The 17,634-nt window shown below is 52.5% G+C and overlaps 1 protein-coding gene across 1 annotated transcript; it reads right to left on the reverse strand.

The window, feature by feature from the left end:
- Positions 1-1,395: 1,395 nt before the first annotated feature.
- On the reverse strand, positions 1,396-7,332 carry RABGGTA (Rab geranylgeranyltransferase subunit alpha; the record flags this gene model as incomplete). Its single annotated transcript, NM_001133624.1, is given in 16 exon segments — positions 1,396-1,612; positions 2,278-2,365; positions 2,624-2,737; positions 3,510-3,626; positions 3,720-3,808; positions 3,960-4,048; positions 4,219-4,270; positions 4,364-4,469; positions 4,575-4,676; positions 4,765-4,847; positions 4,936-5,019; positions 5,347-5,550; positions 5,811-5,998; positions 6,193-6,317; positions 6,696-6,806; positions 6,972-7,332. Coding segments are annotated over 16 exon segments (1,704 nt in total). The 3' UTR covers positions 1,396-1,463.
- Positions 7,333-17,634: the final 10,302 nt, after the last annotated feature.

Below are 17,634 nucleotides of genomic sequence, written 5' to 3' on the forward strand. Positions count from 1 at the left end.
TCCTTGGGCCCGTCAGCCAGGGGCTTCTTCCTTCTTTCCTTCCTTCCCACTGGTGTCCCAGCTCTGCCCATGGGCCGCCGAGCAGAAGACAGTGAAAACAGGCTGACAAGAAGACACAAGGAAACAGAATCCAGGAAGGGCTGTTTGGTGATGCATCAGGCAGGGAGGTGCTGTGGGGAGTGGGGACAGAGAGGCCCCAGGAACTGGCAGGGAGCCCTCCACACCCACACTGCCTTTTCTTGTCCAGCTCCAAGCACCAGAACCTGCCCAGGGGTGGGGGCAGGTGCCCCACCTCCAACACCCTCAGTAGACACACCAGTGGATATCAGACTTCCAGGCAGGTCAGCCAGAGGGCTTTGTGCAGGGGCTGGGTGTTTGTGCATCACTGCAGATACGGGAAGGGGCAGGGCCCTGGTTGTCCGGATGTGTGTGAGCACATGTGGGCCCAGGCAGATCCCAGAGAACCAGGAGGATGCCTTTGTCACACTCTCTCCCTAGCTTTAATCAATCTTTCTCTCCCCACCCAGCCAGGTTTGAGTCAGTGCCCTAACCCCTGAGCCAGTCCCATCCCCCCACCACCACTCAGGACTCTCTAGGTCAGGACAAGGTGTGTACATGGTATGTGTGGGGGGACACCATGGGAGCAGACAGTCAGCTCAGGACTTCAAGGAGCTGCGGCCAGGCTGCTCCCCAACCATTCCTTAGCAATTCAGAAGCAAGAACGAGTCTAGAATCCTAGACCAAGGGTAGAGACAACTTTGGTTTCAGCGCTGAAGCGCTCTGGCCAAGAACCTTGGGCAAGTCTCAACAGCAGTTTCCTCTTCAGTACACTGGGCCTAATAATCTCATCCCTGAGACTCTGTGAGGATCAAATGGGATCAAGTATTCTCAAAGGTACTTCAACTGTAGAATGCTACTCATGGGGACCGATACTGTTGTTCAGACAGGGCGGAGCAAGAGCACCCTGGCCCATTCCTGGGAACATGGAGCCCTTGAGCCTCCCCAGCTATGGTGAATGGGGTCCAGGGCAGGGGGAACATCTGGAAGGTGCAGGGGTCATGGGAAAAAATTGTATGATGCTTCCAGCTGGAGAAACTCACAGCTGCTCTGTAGCTTAGCCAGAACCAGAACCTGATCCCAAGCCCTATTCCTGCTTGGAATCTAGACCCAGTCCCAGCCCCCACCCCAAATCAGAAGGTAAACGAAAGCTCAGCCTTCACCCTGAATTCTGCCCCAAATGCTGAAGCCTTGGCTCTCTCTGAGAGAAAACAATAGGATGGCGCAGCAAGAATGAGGTGGCAACACCCCATGTCTCTTCCTTTTCTTTTCCAAAAATAATGGCTGTAGTGATGAAGGTAGTGGTGTAGTGATAGCAGCGACGACAGCTTGGTAGCCTGAGAGGGCCTCTCCATTCTTTATTCAGTCCTAATAAGTTAAAGGGCAAGGGTAGGGGGCAGGGCCTCTTAGGTGAGGATGCTGTTAACTGAAGGCAGCAGTTCAGCCAGTTGCTCCAAGATGCCCACCGCTTGGCACAGCGGGTTACCCTGCAGGTTGAGGAGGACCAGCCTGGGGCAGGAGGCAAGAGGCTGGAGCACTGCAGGTCGCTGGAGGCCTTGTTCAGGAGAGTCAAGGAAAGCTTGGCAGGTTCCTCCCAATTCCTTTGCTCCTGTGTACCCTCAAGAGCTGGGGACTGCTGCCTGGAAGTCTGTTTGACGGGCATCTCATATGCTCCCTGGAGGGAGTCAGGCTCTAGGCAGGGACTGCAAACGCCTGCCCACAGGGTCAGCCAGGAAAGAATGAGCTGCAACACCCCACGCAGGCTGGTGTAGTGTCAGGGGAGTGGTGGAGGGTATGATAAGGTGGAAATCTAGCCTGGTCCAAAGAGACATTTATTATTCAGCAATGACCAAGGGCTGCTGAGTGAAAATACCAGCGTAAGGTTGCTCTAACTTCCAATTTTTAAGAGAGGAATCAGAACTCTTGATGTTTTTTAAAGTATGAAACTTCCTGATTTTCAAACAACTACATAGACCTGAAGAACAGCTGCAGGATGCCCATTTGTGAACTCTGACTTGAGGAAGTCCACTCTGCACAACTCCACCAGTGCAGGTCAGTGATAGCCCGACAGCCCCAGGATCTCCCCCTTCAATTCACACTACAGAGCCCCTGTCTCCTGCCCTGCAAGAGGGTGGCACATACCCTGCCTGCTGTCTGTCCCTTCCCAGGGTGGCACCTCACTTTACCCACTGTCTGAAAGGCACCCAGAAGGAAGGATACGGTTGTTGCACAGTAGCAGCTCCTGCAGCCGGGGTAGGTTGGTGACGCCATCCAGGGACTCTATGGCATTATCACTGGCCTGCAGCACCTGGGGGCAGGGAGGGCAGGGAGGCAGGACAGGCGCTGTCAGCCGGGGATGGTTCAGCAACTGAGGAGCTCAGGGTGATGGGCCCACAGAGCACAGAGGGGCTCACAGGGTCAGGCTGCGTGATGGAGGTGGAAGGCACGCAGTTACCTGTTCGGGGTGGAAGGTCCTGCACATCTCCTTGTAGGATGGGCAAACTTCTGAGGTAGAGGAAGAGGAAAAGAACCACCCGTGACAGGGATGGAGACATGGGTACTTTACCTCAAGGCAGCGCAGGGCAGCCAGTGCAGGTGGCAGGGTTCGGAGACGATTGTGTGACAGGTCAAGATGGGTGACCAAGAGCAGCTGTTCCAGATGGCAGAGCACTGTCAGATCCTGGGGGGTGAAGGGAGGAAGGAGGTGATGGGCTTCCCAGGAGACCTGGGAGAGGGTCCTCAGCCAGCATTTATTAGGCACATGCCCTCTGTGCCCCACAGGCCCTTGGGGACCCCAGCCAAGGAGAGGATGGGAGCACGTGGGAAGCTGACCTTACAGCCCACAGCAGTACATGACGTGGGACAGACAGTGAGTGCTGCGAGTGGGGTAACCAGTGGGGTGGGTGAGGAGGAGGAGGCCTGGAGTTCGGAGGTACAGGGGCCAGTGGAGGGTGCTGGGTAAACAAAGACTGGTACCCCATGGGGACTGGTCCTGATGAGGCAGAGATGAGTTTGGCAGGAACGGAGGTGGGCTGTGGTGATGTGATAAAACTAATGTGTTGGGAAGGACTAGGAAAAGTGGAGCCTGGACAACTTCTCAGGAATCTCTGGAGAGTATTTGGCCTTCAGGTATTGGGGGTTGCTCCAGGGTGAGATATGCTGGAATGTGTGGGAGGAGTGGGCTAGGGGTCACTCTGAAGGAAGACGAAGCTGTGACCAGCCTGGGGAAGAAACAGCACAAGGAGGTCCTGGTGACTCGGGATTTGAAAGTGAGTGGCAAGGAGAATGGGCTGAGTGACAGGAAGGCCTGGAAGAGGAGCAAGCTGAGAGGCAGGGATGAACTCTATCTTGATTGGAAGTCCACAAAGGCACCTGAGACTGGGGGCAAAGTCAGGGACGTGGGGGGGCCAGCGGGATGAGGGCCAGAGGAAGGCGTGCATGGCAGCCCATACCTTGTGAGCCAGGTGCAGCACACGCACCTCGGCATACTCCATCTTGAGCACGCTATTCTCCAGCAAGAACTTGCTGCGCAGGTCATCCAGATACGCTGCCCGCATGGGGTCCACGGCCTGGAGTGGATGGGGTGTGCAGGGTATGCATGTCAGCTGCCTGCCTCCTGCCTGCTGGGCCTCCCCCTGGCCTGTTCTGCAGGCACAACTTGCCTTGAGGGTCTGGAAGTACTGCAGAGTCTCCTTCTCATACAGCAGGGGGTCCAGTGCCCGCATCAGCAGGATGATGGTAAGCAGGCACCCTGAGGAGAGGGCAGGGAAAAGGAGGGTTTCTCCTGGATCCTCCTCTGCTCCCATCCTCCTGAGGTCTTCCTGCTGATCTCTCAGGGCCACACTGGAAAGGGGTTTCCTCAGCGGGCTCTGGGAGCAGACTCTCATGGAATGGGGCCTTACATTTATTCTCAGGCTCCAGCTCCTGCAGCTCCTTACAGGATTCCAGCTCAGACTGCAGCACTGTGGACTTCTCCACTGACAGCTCACACCTGAGGGTGGGCAGAGTGGGGAGGTGTTGAGGCCCACAGCCCTGAAGCACTGGTCAACATCCCCAGTATCTAGACTGAAACAGCTCCTGGAGGCCCCAGCCTCCTGCCCTGGCTGCCTGATGCCCAGAGTCCAGAGCCCCTCTCCTTGTTTTGTGCTTCCCTATCACCACCTGAATAGCTGCTCGTCCGTGGTGGAGTCCCGGCACCAGCCCTCCTGGCGGCCTGGGGAAAGAGTAGGTGGTTGGAGAGTGCACCCTTGAGAGGAAAAGAGCGATGGGGGCTGCTGCAAGGGGTGGAGGCTGCAGGTTCCATCACCTTTTAAAAGCACGCATTCTTTCTGGACATCGCCTGCTGTCCAAATGACGCGAAATGTATGTTGGGGCAACTGGTCGTTGAGGGAGGCAGCAGGCAGGTCACAGAGCTGGGAGTACTGGGTCAAGGAAATGCCCCAGCCTAACCACTTTTTTGACTGTCCCACCCAGCCCTGCCCCAGACCCCCACTTCTGCCCCACCAATCCTGGGATACCCAGACATGGCTGGGCCGGTTCCTGCCATCTGGAGTCCTCCACTCCACAATCAGGGGAGAATCATCAACCATGAGCAGCAAGATCTCCGTCCTGGAGCCCACCTGGCACAAAGGACAAAGAAAGACTTCAGCCCCATCAGCACCAGGCCCACAATCCCACAGTGCTCTTGACAAAAGCTTCAGGACTCACTAGGAGGGGCCGAGAGAAGGAGACAGTCAGACAGGCCTCCTCCCGGCTCACATGCAGGCAGCACAGTGCATCCTGGGGGTCAGCTGCGGGGAGACACAGTGTCGGATTTCCTTAAACCCTCTCCCATTCCTACTAAGCCCTAAACACCCAGCCCCTTTCCTCATTGCTCACCTCGGCCTAGGAGCCAACGGTGATAAAACCAGGCACTCTGGTCATTGGGGTCAGTGAAGAAGGCATTCTGCACCAGCTCCAGCTCTGTGGGGTTCCGGGAGGCATGGGGCTGTGGTCAGGACACTGGTGAGCTCCTGGCCGCTCCAACACCCTACCCTCTCCTTGGAGTACTTCCAGCCCCCAGTCTCACTTATATGCTGTCCTTGCACAGGGGCTACGTATGTCAGTTTTATCTTCCCCATCAGACACTTGAGCTCCCTGCAGCCAGGGACTGATTCTTAAGCACCCCTGGAGCCAGGCATGAAGTAGGTGCTCAATAAACCTGAGTGACAGGTTCAGGAACAGGGTCAGGCATGGGGGCTGGAAGGGTGGCACTGCAGAGTCCTCCTGAGCATCCCTGACCCTGCTTACCTTTGAGCAGCACATCCTCAGGGAGGCGCCCCTGTGGTCCAGAATCCGGCTGGGGGTGCAGCTGGGGCAAGAGACAGGAGCGGTAATGCCAGGACGAGTAGTTGGAGAAGTTTCGGGTGATGAGGCTGTCAGTGAAGGCTAGCTCTTCTGCAGGGGGCACGGCTGCCTGTGTGGCCACAAACCGCCGATAGTCCCAGCAGTGAACTGGAGGGGAGAGGTGACAGCATATCTTAGAGGCAGGGCAAGACGAGCTACCTGGCTGGGCCCCCTAGGGTCCCCTCAGAGAACCCCTAGAAACACCTCAGTGCACTCCACGGAGGGATGCATTTGGCTCCAACATCCCTTTCAGCACCAGCTCAGTGGACCCATCCTGGATATCCCTCCCCATTCTGGGCCTTACTGAGGCCCCAGTATCAGAATGTGGGCAGGTGAGGGCTGTGGGGACAGAATCTGCAGACACGTACAGTTCCGCTCATCCACCTCCAGGAAACGGGCACAGAGCTCCAGCTCTCGGGTCCAGTTGGGCTCAGGTAGGCGGCCTAGCAGCCAGCATCGGTGGTGCCAGGTACCATAAGACTTGGGGTTCACCCGCAGGCAGCTCTCCAGGAAGCCCAGTTCTGCCTTCACCAGAGCAGCCAACTCTTCAGGAGACCTGTACCCAGAAGGGAAGGGGGCGGGTCAGGGCTCTCCTACAGTCAACCTCAGCTCACCCCTCACTTTCTGCACCCAGCCCCCTACTGTCCTCCATCTATGCCACTGGCTGCCCCATTTCTCCTCCACCCCTAGACCCAGGCAGTGCATGCGCAGGGCCAGGGCAGTCTTCTGAGATCCTGAATCCCTACGCACTTCTGAGTCTCCAGCTGCTGGAGCACCTCTCGTCGGCAGTTCCAGAGGGTGGCAAAATCAGGGTTGGCTCCCAGAATCTGGCTTGTCAGTTCCAGCACTGACTCATCCAGCTCACCAGCCTGGCGCTGAGAAGATAAGTGGCAGGGTCAGAGATCATATCATTTTCCCACTACAGGACTAAATAACGTAAACTTAAAACCATCCAATATTCTGTGAATCCCACATTATACAACAGGTACTATGAACCATGCTTTATGGCCTTACAGGTATTCTCTCATTTAATCTTCACAACAGCCTTATGCAGTAGGTGCAATTATTAGCCCCATTTTACAGATGAGCAAACTGAGGCCCAAAGAGATTCAGCAACTTGCCCAAAGTCATACAGTTATAAGTGAGAGAACCCAGAATTGGATCTAGGCAGTCTAACTCTAGGGACCAGCTCTTGGCCTCTGTACTATACTAAGGGAGCTACTTGGGGTCGGGGCTACCTCTGAGGGCCCCACCTTCTGGAATACGGCCTGGGTGGCTGACTGGTATAGCTTCAGCTTCTGCTCTCGCTCTAGCCTTTTGGCCTCCGCCTGCTCTTCTGACGTCTTCACCTTCAGGCGTCCGTGCTACAAGGATGAACGGGTTGGAAGAGTGCAGGTTGCCTTGCAGGAGCTGACCTGCAAAAACCCCACACTGTGGAGCCCTAGGTTCATACGGGGCAACCATGGCACGGCCACTGGGGGTGAGGGCGCGGGCCTGCGGAGGTGAAAGGCTGGGCTCAGGGTTCTCACCATGGTGCCGGCTCAGGGTTCAAGACAGGGGAAGGGTCCAGTGGTAGCCCTTGAAGTCTGAGGAGAGAAGTGTCAATCACGTAGCCCCGCCCCTACTAGCTCCGCCCACAGCTGTGTCCCGGAAGCAGCAAGCGTGCCTGGGCAGAGACCCCCAGAGTGTAAAGAAGTCCTGGGACAGGCTTTGCACGTTCAACAAGAGGCGAGCATCCGGACTAGGACTTCCATCCGTGTGGCCCTTCCTATAGCCCGATTCGCCCGGGCCAGAGCGCGAGCCGGGGCACCTGGGCGTTGGGGACCACTCTGCTCCCCAAAGGTTGCCGCTACCAGCCCGTCCCACGGCTCCCGGGCACCCCCGCCCCCCGCGGGCGGACCCACCTGCGCTGGGAGGAGGCGCGGGGGACGCGGAGCTGCGGCGCCCGCCACAGAGCCCAGGCGCTGGCTAGAGCGGCGCCACGTCCCGGCTCATCGAAACGCAGCGCACTCTGCAGGCTTGGGGAGGGACTTGCGGCGGAAGAGGCTGGCTCGGAGGCGCGTGCGCGGGGGCTCTGCGCTCGCTGTCCGGAAACGCCTCGTACCTGTTAACCACCTGGTGTGTACGAGTGCGCACGGACGACTGTAGCGTGCGTGTGAAATGGGGGGAGGACCATGCCAGTTGGTAACTCAAAGTGCAGTGTAGTTAGTGGAAGAGGTTTCTCCAGCAGCCGGAAACCCGCACCTTCACTGCTCCACTCACCTCACCCTGGCCACACCGACAGCCTTCTAGATGTCAAATCTAACAGGTGGAGTTTCCTGTCATTTTCTCTAACCTCTGAAGCATTTGACGCTACCCACTTCTTTATACTTGACACCCCCATTCTGGCTTCTCCTCCTGCACCTCTGCCTCTCTCTTCTCATCTGTTCACCTCCACCTCCAAATGTTGGTGATCAGGGCCCTTTCCTCACCCCTTTTCACTTCACACACTGTTCCTGGGAGAATGTTTAAATGTAAGCCTTCAACTGCTTCGAGTTGGAGCTCCTCAGAGCTGTTTTGGCCCACAAATCTGGCATTACACTTCTCTGGGTGAGTTCATCCACACTCATTGTTTTAATTACTACCTGTAAATTGATGACACCCAAATTTATATCTCCAGCCCAGATGTCTTGCAAGCTTAAATAACAATAAATAATATACATGCACATACATATTCAAACACCTGTTGGATATCACCTGGTGTCCCAGAGACACCTCAAACTCCAAAAGCCAAAAGGTATAAATTATCTCTCATCCAACCTGTCTAAACATTGGCCTTTATGTTTTCTATTGTAGTGAATGGCACTATTTCCTCCTCACTTCTTAAACTCGTTTAAATACTCTCTCTTTTCCCACTGCCACCAGGAGTTCAAACTCCGAATTTCTTCTCCAGATTGTTGAAAGTCTTTTCAATGTTCTCCACCTCATCCCTTGTTATTAGTCCATCCTCTGTGCTGCTGAATCCATTTTTCTAAAATGCAGATTTGATGTCACATCTCTGCCTAAAAGTGCTGAGTGGCTCCTTTTCAGGATAGAATTGTAATCTCTCAGCTTAGCACATCAGACCTATTGGCATTTGGGCTTTGCCTACTCTCTGGCTGTATGTCCTGCCTGACCCTGCCAAAAACTCTTCATGACAGCCTACAGAAATACTTGCAGTTTCCTAAATATGTTAGCCTGTTCCCTCTTGACTCTCCTTTCTCTACACTCCTCCTTTGCTGCAGTAATTCCTGTTTATCTTTAAGATTTAACATTTTGAACTCCACAGAACAAAGAAAAAAAAATGTAACTCAAGTGGCACTTCGAGAAAGTTCTCTAAAATGCCCCAGTCTGATTTGATAGACCTTCATATGTACTTTCAAAGACTGTGATTTTTTTCCCTGTGCCTACTGTAAGGAAGGTTTTCTGGTGGAGCCTTCATGAGGTTCAGGGTGGCTAGTGAGTGTGTGTGTACCACACATACACGTGTGTGATGTCTTTGTGAATAGTGTGTCTGTGGCATGTGTGTGTTTATAACTCACACCTGGGTAAGAAGGTAGTGCTTTAAATTTTTTTTTTTTTTGAGATAGGGTCTCAGTCTGTCGCCCAGGCAGGAGTGCAGTGGCACGATCTCTGCTTACTGCAACCTCTGCCTCCTGGGTTCAAGCGATTCTTCTGCCTCAGCCTCCGGAGTAGCTGGGACTACAGGCATGCACCACCACACCCAACTAATTTTTGTAGTTTTAGAAGAGACAGAGTTTCACCATGTTGGCCAGGCTGGTCTCAAACTCCTGACCTCAGGTGATCTGCCCACCTTGGCCTCCCAGAGTGCTGGGATTACAGGTGTGAGCCACCATGCCCGGCCAGTACTTTAAATCTTTATATATCCTTCACACCTCTCTCAGCCCCTGGAAATGTATGTAAAGTGTCCATTATATACTTGTCCTTTCCTAGATCCTATAACAAATTCTCGAAGACACATTTTTCCTATCCCTGTGTGTTTGTAGTCCCAGTGAGGAAAGAGTTATTGGTTCTCTTTGTGCCAGCCACTGTGATGGGAGTTTTGCATACATATGAGGGATGTGCACACACACAGAATTACAGGTAGGAGGCAGTAAGCAGAGTGATTAAGAACATGGATGCTGGAGCCAGACTGCCTGGCTACAAATCCTAGCTTTGCCACTTGCTTGTCCCAGTGTGACCTGGGGCAAGTTACTCAACTTCTGTGTTGAGTTTCCTCTGTGTCTCAGTTTCTTCAACAGTAACATAGGAAAAATATTATCTAGCTGCTGCAGTTGAAGTTAATCTGTTGAAGTTAAGCTGAAATAAAAGAATCTATGTAAAGTGCTTAGAATAGTGTCTGTACTAAGTAAGGGCTCAGTATAGTAATAGGAAACTGAGGCTCAGAAAGATTAAGTAACTTGTCGAGGGCCACCCATGTAATAAGTGGCCAAATGGGACCTGTGTCTAGTCTGGTCCAGTCCTCCCACCTCACCACCAGCCTTTTTTTGTTGTTGGTCACCTCCTTCTCTAGCTTCCTGCTCTGTGCACACTCACAGGCGCAACCAGATACTTGGGAACACAGATGCCCTCAAGTGCAGATTTGCCAGGTACAGCCTTGCATCATAGTCACTAATCACATTGTGATTAGCAATCTTGAAACTGGGAAGGTTGAGTCAAGCAGGCTTAAGAGAGGAAGTGAGTCTCATGAAAAAATCTGCATCAGAGAAGGCAGGGCCTGGGTTTTGGAAAGAGCGGGCAGGAAGGATATTTCAGGTATGTAATATGACGTGAAGGTGGGGGAGAGAAAGCCAAACAAACTTAGCTGGCTGGCAGAGAGAGGCCGAGCCAGGTGCCTTTGGAGATAAGAGCAGTGGAACTGATGATAAGCCTCTTGCTTGAAGGCAAAAGGAGCTGTCAGGAGTTATATTTGGCCTCCTATGTGGGATAAGTGGGAACCATGCAGGTGTCTGAGAGCCACAATCTTTTTTTTTTTTTGAGATGGAGTCTCGTTCTGTCACCCACGCTAGAGTAGTGGTGAGGTGTCTGCTCACTGTCACCTCCGCCTCCCAGGTTCACGCCATTCTCCTGCCTCAGCCTCCTGAGTAGCTGGGACTACAGGCTCCTGCCACCATGCCCGGCTAATTTTTTGTATTTTTAGTAGAGACGGGGTTTCACCTTGTTAGCCAGGATGGTCTCGATCTTTTGACCTTGTGATCTGCCCGCCTCGGCCTCCCAAAGTGCTAGGATTACAGGTGTGAGCCACCATGTCCGGCTTTTTTTTTTTTTTTTTTTTTGAGACAAATTTCGCTTTTGTTGCCCAGGCTAGAATGATGCAATGGCACGATCTTGGCTCATTGCAACCTCTGCCTCCCGGGTTCAAGTGATTCTCCTGCCTCAGCCTCCTGAGTAGCTGGGATTACAGGCATGCGCCACCATGCCCAGCTAATTTTGTATTTTTAGTAGAGACAGGGTTTCTCCATATTGGTCAGGCTGGTCTTGAACTCCCGACCTCAGGTGAGCTGCCTGCCTCGGCCTCCCAAAGTGCTGGGATTACAGGCTTGAGCCACCGTGCCCTGAAAGCCACAATATAAATGATGTTTGAAGAAGAGATTTGTACTGCCCTCTATGTATAGAAAGAAACAAACAATAATTGAGTATCAACAGAGCCCCAGACATCTTATTTACTGCACTCACTACCTATATGAAATAGGTATTATTATCCATATTTTACAATGAAGCAACAGGGAATACAGTGGTTTGCAGAGGTTAGTTTCTTGTCCAAAGTCACACATCTTCGAGATTCAGAATTGAGTCGGCTGTATAGGTGAGAGTGACCATTGCCAGAGGCCTGAACCTGAGTTTCTTGAGACCTGGAACCCTGGCGTCTTTCCACCCCTGCCAATTCATTCTCTACTCCTGCTCCCAACATACATACACAGAAGCACACACATGTAGTCACTTATAATGGCTCCAGGACCCTGAGCCCGTCACAGACCAGAGACAGTCTGAAGGGGGGAAAGGGGGCCACGAGCCCTGGGTCAGGGCCCTGGATCAAAGCTTGGCTAGAAGCCATGGTCTGAAGGCAGGGGGAGCAAGTGCGAGACAGATAATGGAGCTATCGCTGGGCCATGTGCAGTGTGTGGTAGCGTGTGCATTCATTCAGTCTCTTGATGTTCAGCATCAGTGCTGGGCCTCACAGCATGTTGGGTGCCAGGGATCCAGCAGTGGACCAGAAAGACAAGTCTCTGTCTTCCAGAGCTTACAGTGGGGTGTAGCACTGTCCAATAGAACTTTCTGTGACAATGGAAGTGTTTGGTATCTGTGTCATCTAACATGGTTGACAGTAGCCCCATGTGACTGCTAAGCACTTGAAATGTGCCTAGTGCAATTGAGGAACTGAATTTTTCGTTTTGTTTCATTTTAGTTGACTTAAAATTTTTTTTTGGCCAGGGGCCAGCTGTAGTACTGTAGTCCCAGCACTTTGGGAGGCCGAGGCAGGTGGATCACTTGAGGTCAGGAGTTGGAGACCAGCCTGTCCAACATAGTGAAATGCCATCTCTACTAAAAATACAAAAATTAGCTGGGCGTGGTGGTACGCGCCTGTAGTCCCAGCTACATGGGAGGCTGAGGCAGGAGAATCGTTTGAGCCTAGGAGGTGGAGGTTGCAGTGAGCTGAGGTGGTGCCACTGCACTCTAGCCTGGGAAACTGAGCAAGACTCGGTCTCCAAAAAAAAAAAAAAGTAGGTGGGACTACAGGCACACACCCAGCTAATTTTTAAAATTAGCCCATGCCTGGCAAATTAAAAAAAAATTATTTTTAGAGACAGGATCTTTCTATATTGCCCAGGCTGGTCTCCAACTCCTGGCCTCCAAGCAATCATCCTGTCTCAGCCTCCCAAAGTGCTGGGACTACAGGCATGAGCCACCGCACCTGGCCTAATTTAAATGTAAATAACTGCATGGGGCTAGCGGCTAGTATTGGACAGAGCAGGTCTCTTGGGTGAGACACGTAAAATGGAGTAGGACAGGGGCCCATGAGGGCCTGCAGAAGGGACACCTCACCCACACTCAGGTTAAGAGGAACTTGTTTTAGATCTGGTGATTGTAATGGTTTACATTTTTTTTCTGTTTAACTTTTGATGCTTATTCTATTCTTCTATAAAACTTGTCACTGAGGCATAACGTATTATACTGAAAGTGCACAAATCACAGATGTGCAGCTCTGATCCTCCTATTTTAAAACTCCCAGACACAGGTATGGGTAAAAGGTTTAGTGGGGGACGGGAGACACAGAATGGAGGTAAATGTGGGGAAGGAGGTTAGAAAACCCCCTCTTCAGGGATAATCTGGCAGAACCTAGAATCCACATCAATGTCCCTGTGGCTGTGGGTGGGCAGTGGGCATGGAGAATGAGGATGGAGAAGGACTATTTCTGAGGACCAATAGGCAGAATTTGGTAGCAGGTGAGACTAAGATGCAGGGACGAAGGGAACTTGGAGAAAGGCTTGCAGTTGTAAAGCTGAGGACTTGAGAATTTGTGGTGTCCACAGAGGTCCTAGAACATGGGCGTGGGGAGGGATGGTTGCGTGAGAAGTGGAAGGGCTACTTCTCACATGTTTGGTTTTGATGTGGAGATGTCCTGAGGCAGCAAGAAATCCTTGCCTGGAGAGAGGCTGAGAGGTCAAGGCAGAAGAAGTCAGGTGTGCACAGGTAGTAATTACACCCAGCAGAGAATGGGTGCTCTGGGGAGAGGGGAGGTGAGGGAACCCACAAACAAGCTTTGGTAGAGCGTAGTGAGGGCAAGGCTGAGGGTGTGGGGCGGAGAAGCCTCAGTGGAGGGCAAAAGAAGAAATGGACAACGAGAGGAGAACTTCTGTGCTCTTGAAGCCATAATTAATGAGAAATTATAATGACTGAATACTTTATAGCCATGATGGCAAGAAACTGAAGCTCTGCCCGAGGCCGCACAGCCAGAAGCGATAAAGCCTGGCCTCACGCTCAGGCTGATTCCAGAAGACACTTTCTTGCTGGCTTTCCCTCCAGCCTTGCCCACCGTGTTTTGCTGGAGCCGGCCAGGGCCAGGAGTGTGGGAGGAGGGTGGAAGGAGGCGTCCAGAGACCTCCGGGAAGCTGGGGTGGGGGTGCTGGATGCTGGCCTTGTGGGGAAAGCAGGCCACCAAGGGGAGGCAACTCAGGCCAGATGGTCTGGATCTAATCTTGGGACCCAGAGGAAATCAAATATTGGGAAATCTGAGTTCCAGCACAAGTTGGGGTCAAGAAAATGAAAGGGGAAGAGCAGGGCTGGGTGCCTGCCACGTGTCAATTATAGCAGAGTTGAAGCTTCCCCATGGCACAAGCAGAAGTGCCCAATTCTTATCTCTTACAACAGGGACCTTCCTCTGCCCCCAGCTTCCTGATTCTTTATAACTCTGACCATCACAGAGCAGAACGTCACAGCGAGACAGGGCTTGACGGATCCCCAGCAGCCCAGAGATACTCAGTGAAGTCACATACCCGGAGGTGGGGCCAGTGAAGTCACATACCTGGAGGTGGGGCCAGGTTTGGAAACTAGGTTTTCAAATGACTATCTTAGTGCTTTTGCACCCATCAGCTCTATCTTAGGATATGTTGAGCAACAAAATGGTGAACTGTGGGTGTGCTGGTAGGATAGTAGATATGATTGTAACGGGTAGGACATCCATCACCAAATAATATGAATTAATGTGTCTTTGTCAACCTGGAGGGAGGTCCCTAGTGATGGCACTTTTTCAGTGACGTGGGATGAGCACGGATGCCACTCTCATAATCGAAGGTCACTTGCACATAATTGGGAGGAATACTGGATGATGGCATCTGGTGAGATTGTTGGGCCAGATTTGTCATGTGGTATTGAATAGGGACAGAATTACAGTCTGGTTCTTTGGTCTTCAGATAATCAGCTGCACAAGAGTGAGATACGTGAGGGGTAGAATAACAATAGTATATGAAGACAGGAGGACTCTGGCTGATAAGGGGTTGGAAAGAATTGACTGTGATCTGCTTGCCAAAAGCACTAACATGACTTTGGGATGCACTAAGAGAGCTTTAGTACCCAGAACAATGGGGCTTATAGGCCCCAGACTCTGTGAAAGTCAAACCCTGTTAGGAGTGTGTGGCCCATTTTGAGAGGGACAGAGACAAACTGTAGAGTCCAGAGGTAGAAATCCGGATGGTGAGAAGAGCCCATGACCACAGGGAGGACATGAAGATACTGAACTGGGAGAGAAGATTCAAGGGGCGGATGATAATGGTCTTTCAACTCCTGGAATAGAAACCGAATTGATTCTGCGTATCTTGAGAGCAAAGACCAAAGACCAGAGAGTGGATGTAGATCCTTTATGAGGAAGGACTTTCTAATAATTAAAGCTAATTATTCTACCAAAGGTAGAATGGGCCTCAATGAGAGGTGGGAGGCATTCAAGCATATGTTGGTCAACCACTTTGTGAGAATGTAGTAGTGGACATTCAGAGGCCAGAGTCTCTCCACTCTGAAGTTCTGAAAGATTCTGATCCCTGGGATGGAGCAGGGGACTAGAGTAACTCAGAGCCCAAGAAGATCCTCTCCACTGCCCATTCCCCTCAGCTGCCCACTCCTTGGACACTTGGTTTGAATGCTTGCATTCTTTCTCTTCTCCCTGCTCCCCAGTTCCTTCTGAGTCAGGCTGGAGAAATTCCTTGATGGCCCATGGGGGTTGCCATGTGCCTGTAGCACACTTCCTGGCTGGGGAAGAAGACGGAACACGTTAGCCAGTGAGAAGGGAGGGCAGGTCCCAAGGCTGCCCTAAAAGACAGAAGGGCCCCAGAGGGAAAGTCCCCACAAGAGCATTCTAACTCTCCCAGGGTGTGGTGGGTACTGACTCAGGTTGGTGTCTCTTGGGGAAGAGTTGAAGGAAAAGCAACCAAGAAATGGTGCTGAAAAGCTGGAAAAACTTCTTGAGCCAGCCAGAACTGAAGCCTCTGTGACAGGAGCCAGGCACTGCAAGGTGACTGGTGATGATAATGACATGTTGGCTAAAAATTGCCCAGAGCACTGGTGGAGGTGGGAATGTAGCCAAGAGGCTCACTGCCTGGCAAGGCTGCTGCCCAACTGCAGGGGGCACCATCACATTCGGTTTTGGGCATATATGATGTGAGTGGTACCAGGAGGCGGAAGCCCTGACGTTCTATGTCAAGTGAGAAGCAGAAGCTGTGGAACAAAGTGAGACTGTGGGTCCTGGGGAAGGATGGGATGCTGTCTCTGGTAGATGAACACAGGGGACTAAGGACATACTCCTCTAGGGGAGGAAAGAGGAGCTGCTCCTTTTGGGGGAGCACTCAGGCCTCACCCTTGCCCTGTCCCATTCATCCGTCCAACAAATACTGACTGAGGGCCTTCTGTGCCTGATCCGCGCTAAGGTGGGGGCTACGACAGTGAGCAGAGCACAGACACAGTCCCTGCCTCACGGAGCATACAGGCTAGCCCTGGGATGTTTAATCGAACTTTCTGGATGATGGAAATAATCACGTAAGCAAATGTAGAAGGACAACTCTATCAACTGCTCTGCCTTTATGGAGAGGCATATGGTGCTGGGTGAGCACCTGAAGGGGAGCTGCCCTGTCTGGGAATGGGGGTGGGCTTCCTAGAGGAAGTGAGTGGGAGCGGGGGCTGTAGGTGAATAGAAGCCCTGGCTTGGGGCTCGGTCAAGTGCCTCTTCTGTTCCTCTCAGCACCAGGTCCTGTGGTGCCTGCATTATAGCTCATCCTGTGGATGCAGCACCCCACTTCTGCTCCTGCTGTGAGCTACCTACCCAAGGGGACTCATTTGACTGCATTTCCTCTCACCTAGCAAGGTGCCTGCACCATGGTGGTTGCTCAACTAACGTTAACATAATTTAGCCAGTCAATTATCAACCAACAATTATTGAGCACCAGTACAGCTCAATATACAGCGGTGACCAAGACAGACAAGGTCCCTGCTGTCATAGGGCTTACATTATAGTTGGGGAGACAGTCCCTGTAGGAGCAAATACACACCAAAGACAGTTTCAGGGAATCTAAGTGCCCCTGAGGGAAATGAAACAGGGTATTGAGACTAGTTGAGAAAGAATGAATGAATGAATAAATGGTGAGCCACGGAGGCACCCACCCACTGGGCTGGGGTGGGAGATGAGGAGGAGGAGTTGGGGATCTTAGAGCCCAGGGCAGGGAGCTTGGTCAGGGGTGGCTGCACTCCAGGCTGTAGGGCCAGGCCTTGCAGCACTGGGAGGGAGTGGACAGGGAGTGGTTCCGAAGCTCAGAATTCAGTGTAAAGGAGAATGCCTGGAACTGCTGACAGGAGCAATGCTGTGTTCCTGAGTCCCCTGTGGGCCCAGTCATGACTCAGGCTTGAGCTCTGTGCCTGGCAAAGAACAGGGGAAGAGGGGCAGGGAGGACCTGGAGTAGCCCCACAGAGGCATCCAAGGCTCCCACTGCTGGCAGCCCTGTTGGGAAATTCTCTCTTAGGCCCCTGAGCAGAGGTTTTGAGGCTGAGGTGTGGTGTGTGGGGCTGAGGCCAAGGACCGATGGATACTAGGGATCAATGAGTCCTCAGAGGGTCAGTCCTGGGATACAGACACTGCCATGGCTGGCCCAGCATACCTCCCGCCGGGGAGGAAGGGTGGAGCCCTCACCAGTGGGTCTCACTGGGCCTGTGAGTTCAGCCACACTCTGGGTTCGCCCCAGGTACTGTGCAGTTCTGTGCTGAAGGTTTCAAAGTTTCTGTGCGTGGGGAAGGAGACAGCAGGGGAATGGGGGATGAAGGGTCCAAGACCTAATCCCTAACTTTGGGAAGGAGTCATCCTTATCCAGGAAATGGATGAAGACATCTATGGCTCTAACACTAGTCAAGAGCCAAGTGAATTTCATAGTAAGAGGTTCCCTGGAAGTGGGCAAAGCAAGGGTAGAAGACACCAGGAGAAACTTCTAGGAGGTTGAGATGGGCCTGGCTGGATGAATTCTGGCAGGCAAAATGGGGTTGGGGGCTGGGTGAAAGAAGAATGAGTGGTAATCCAGAGATCAGAACAGCTGGAGCAAAGGTGCAGAGGAAAGGGAGTGTGGTCAAGTTTAGGGAAGAGTAAGGTTCAATGTGGCCTAGAGGAACTTAGGCTGGGTGAGC

Source organism: Pongo abelii, chromosome 15 (assembly GCF_028885655.2).
Source record: "Pongo abelii isolate AG06213 chromosome 15, NHGRI_mPonAbe1-v2.0_pri, whole genome shotgun sequence".
NCBI classification, from domain to species: Eukaryota; Metazoa; Chordata; class Mammalia; order Primates; family Hominidae; genus Pongo; species Pongo abelii.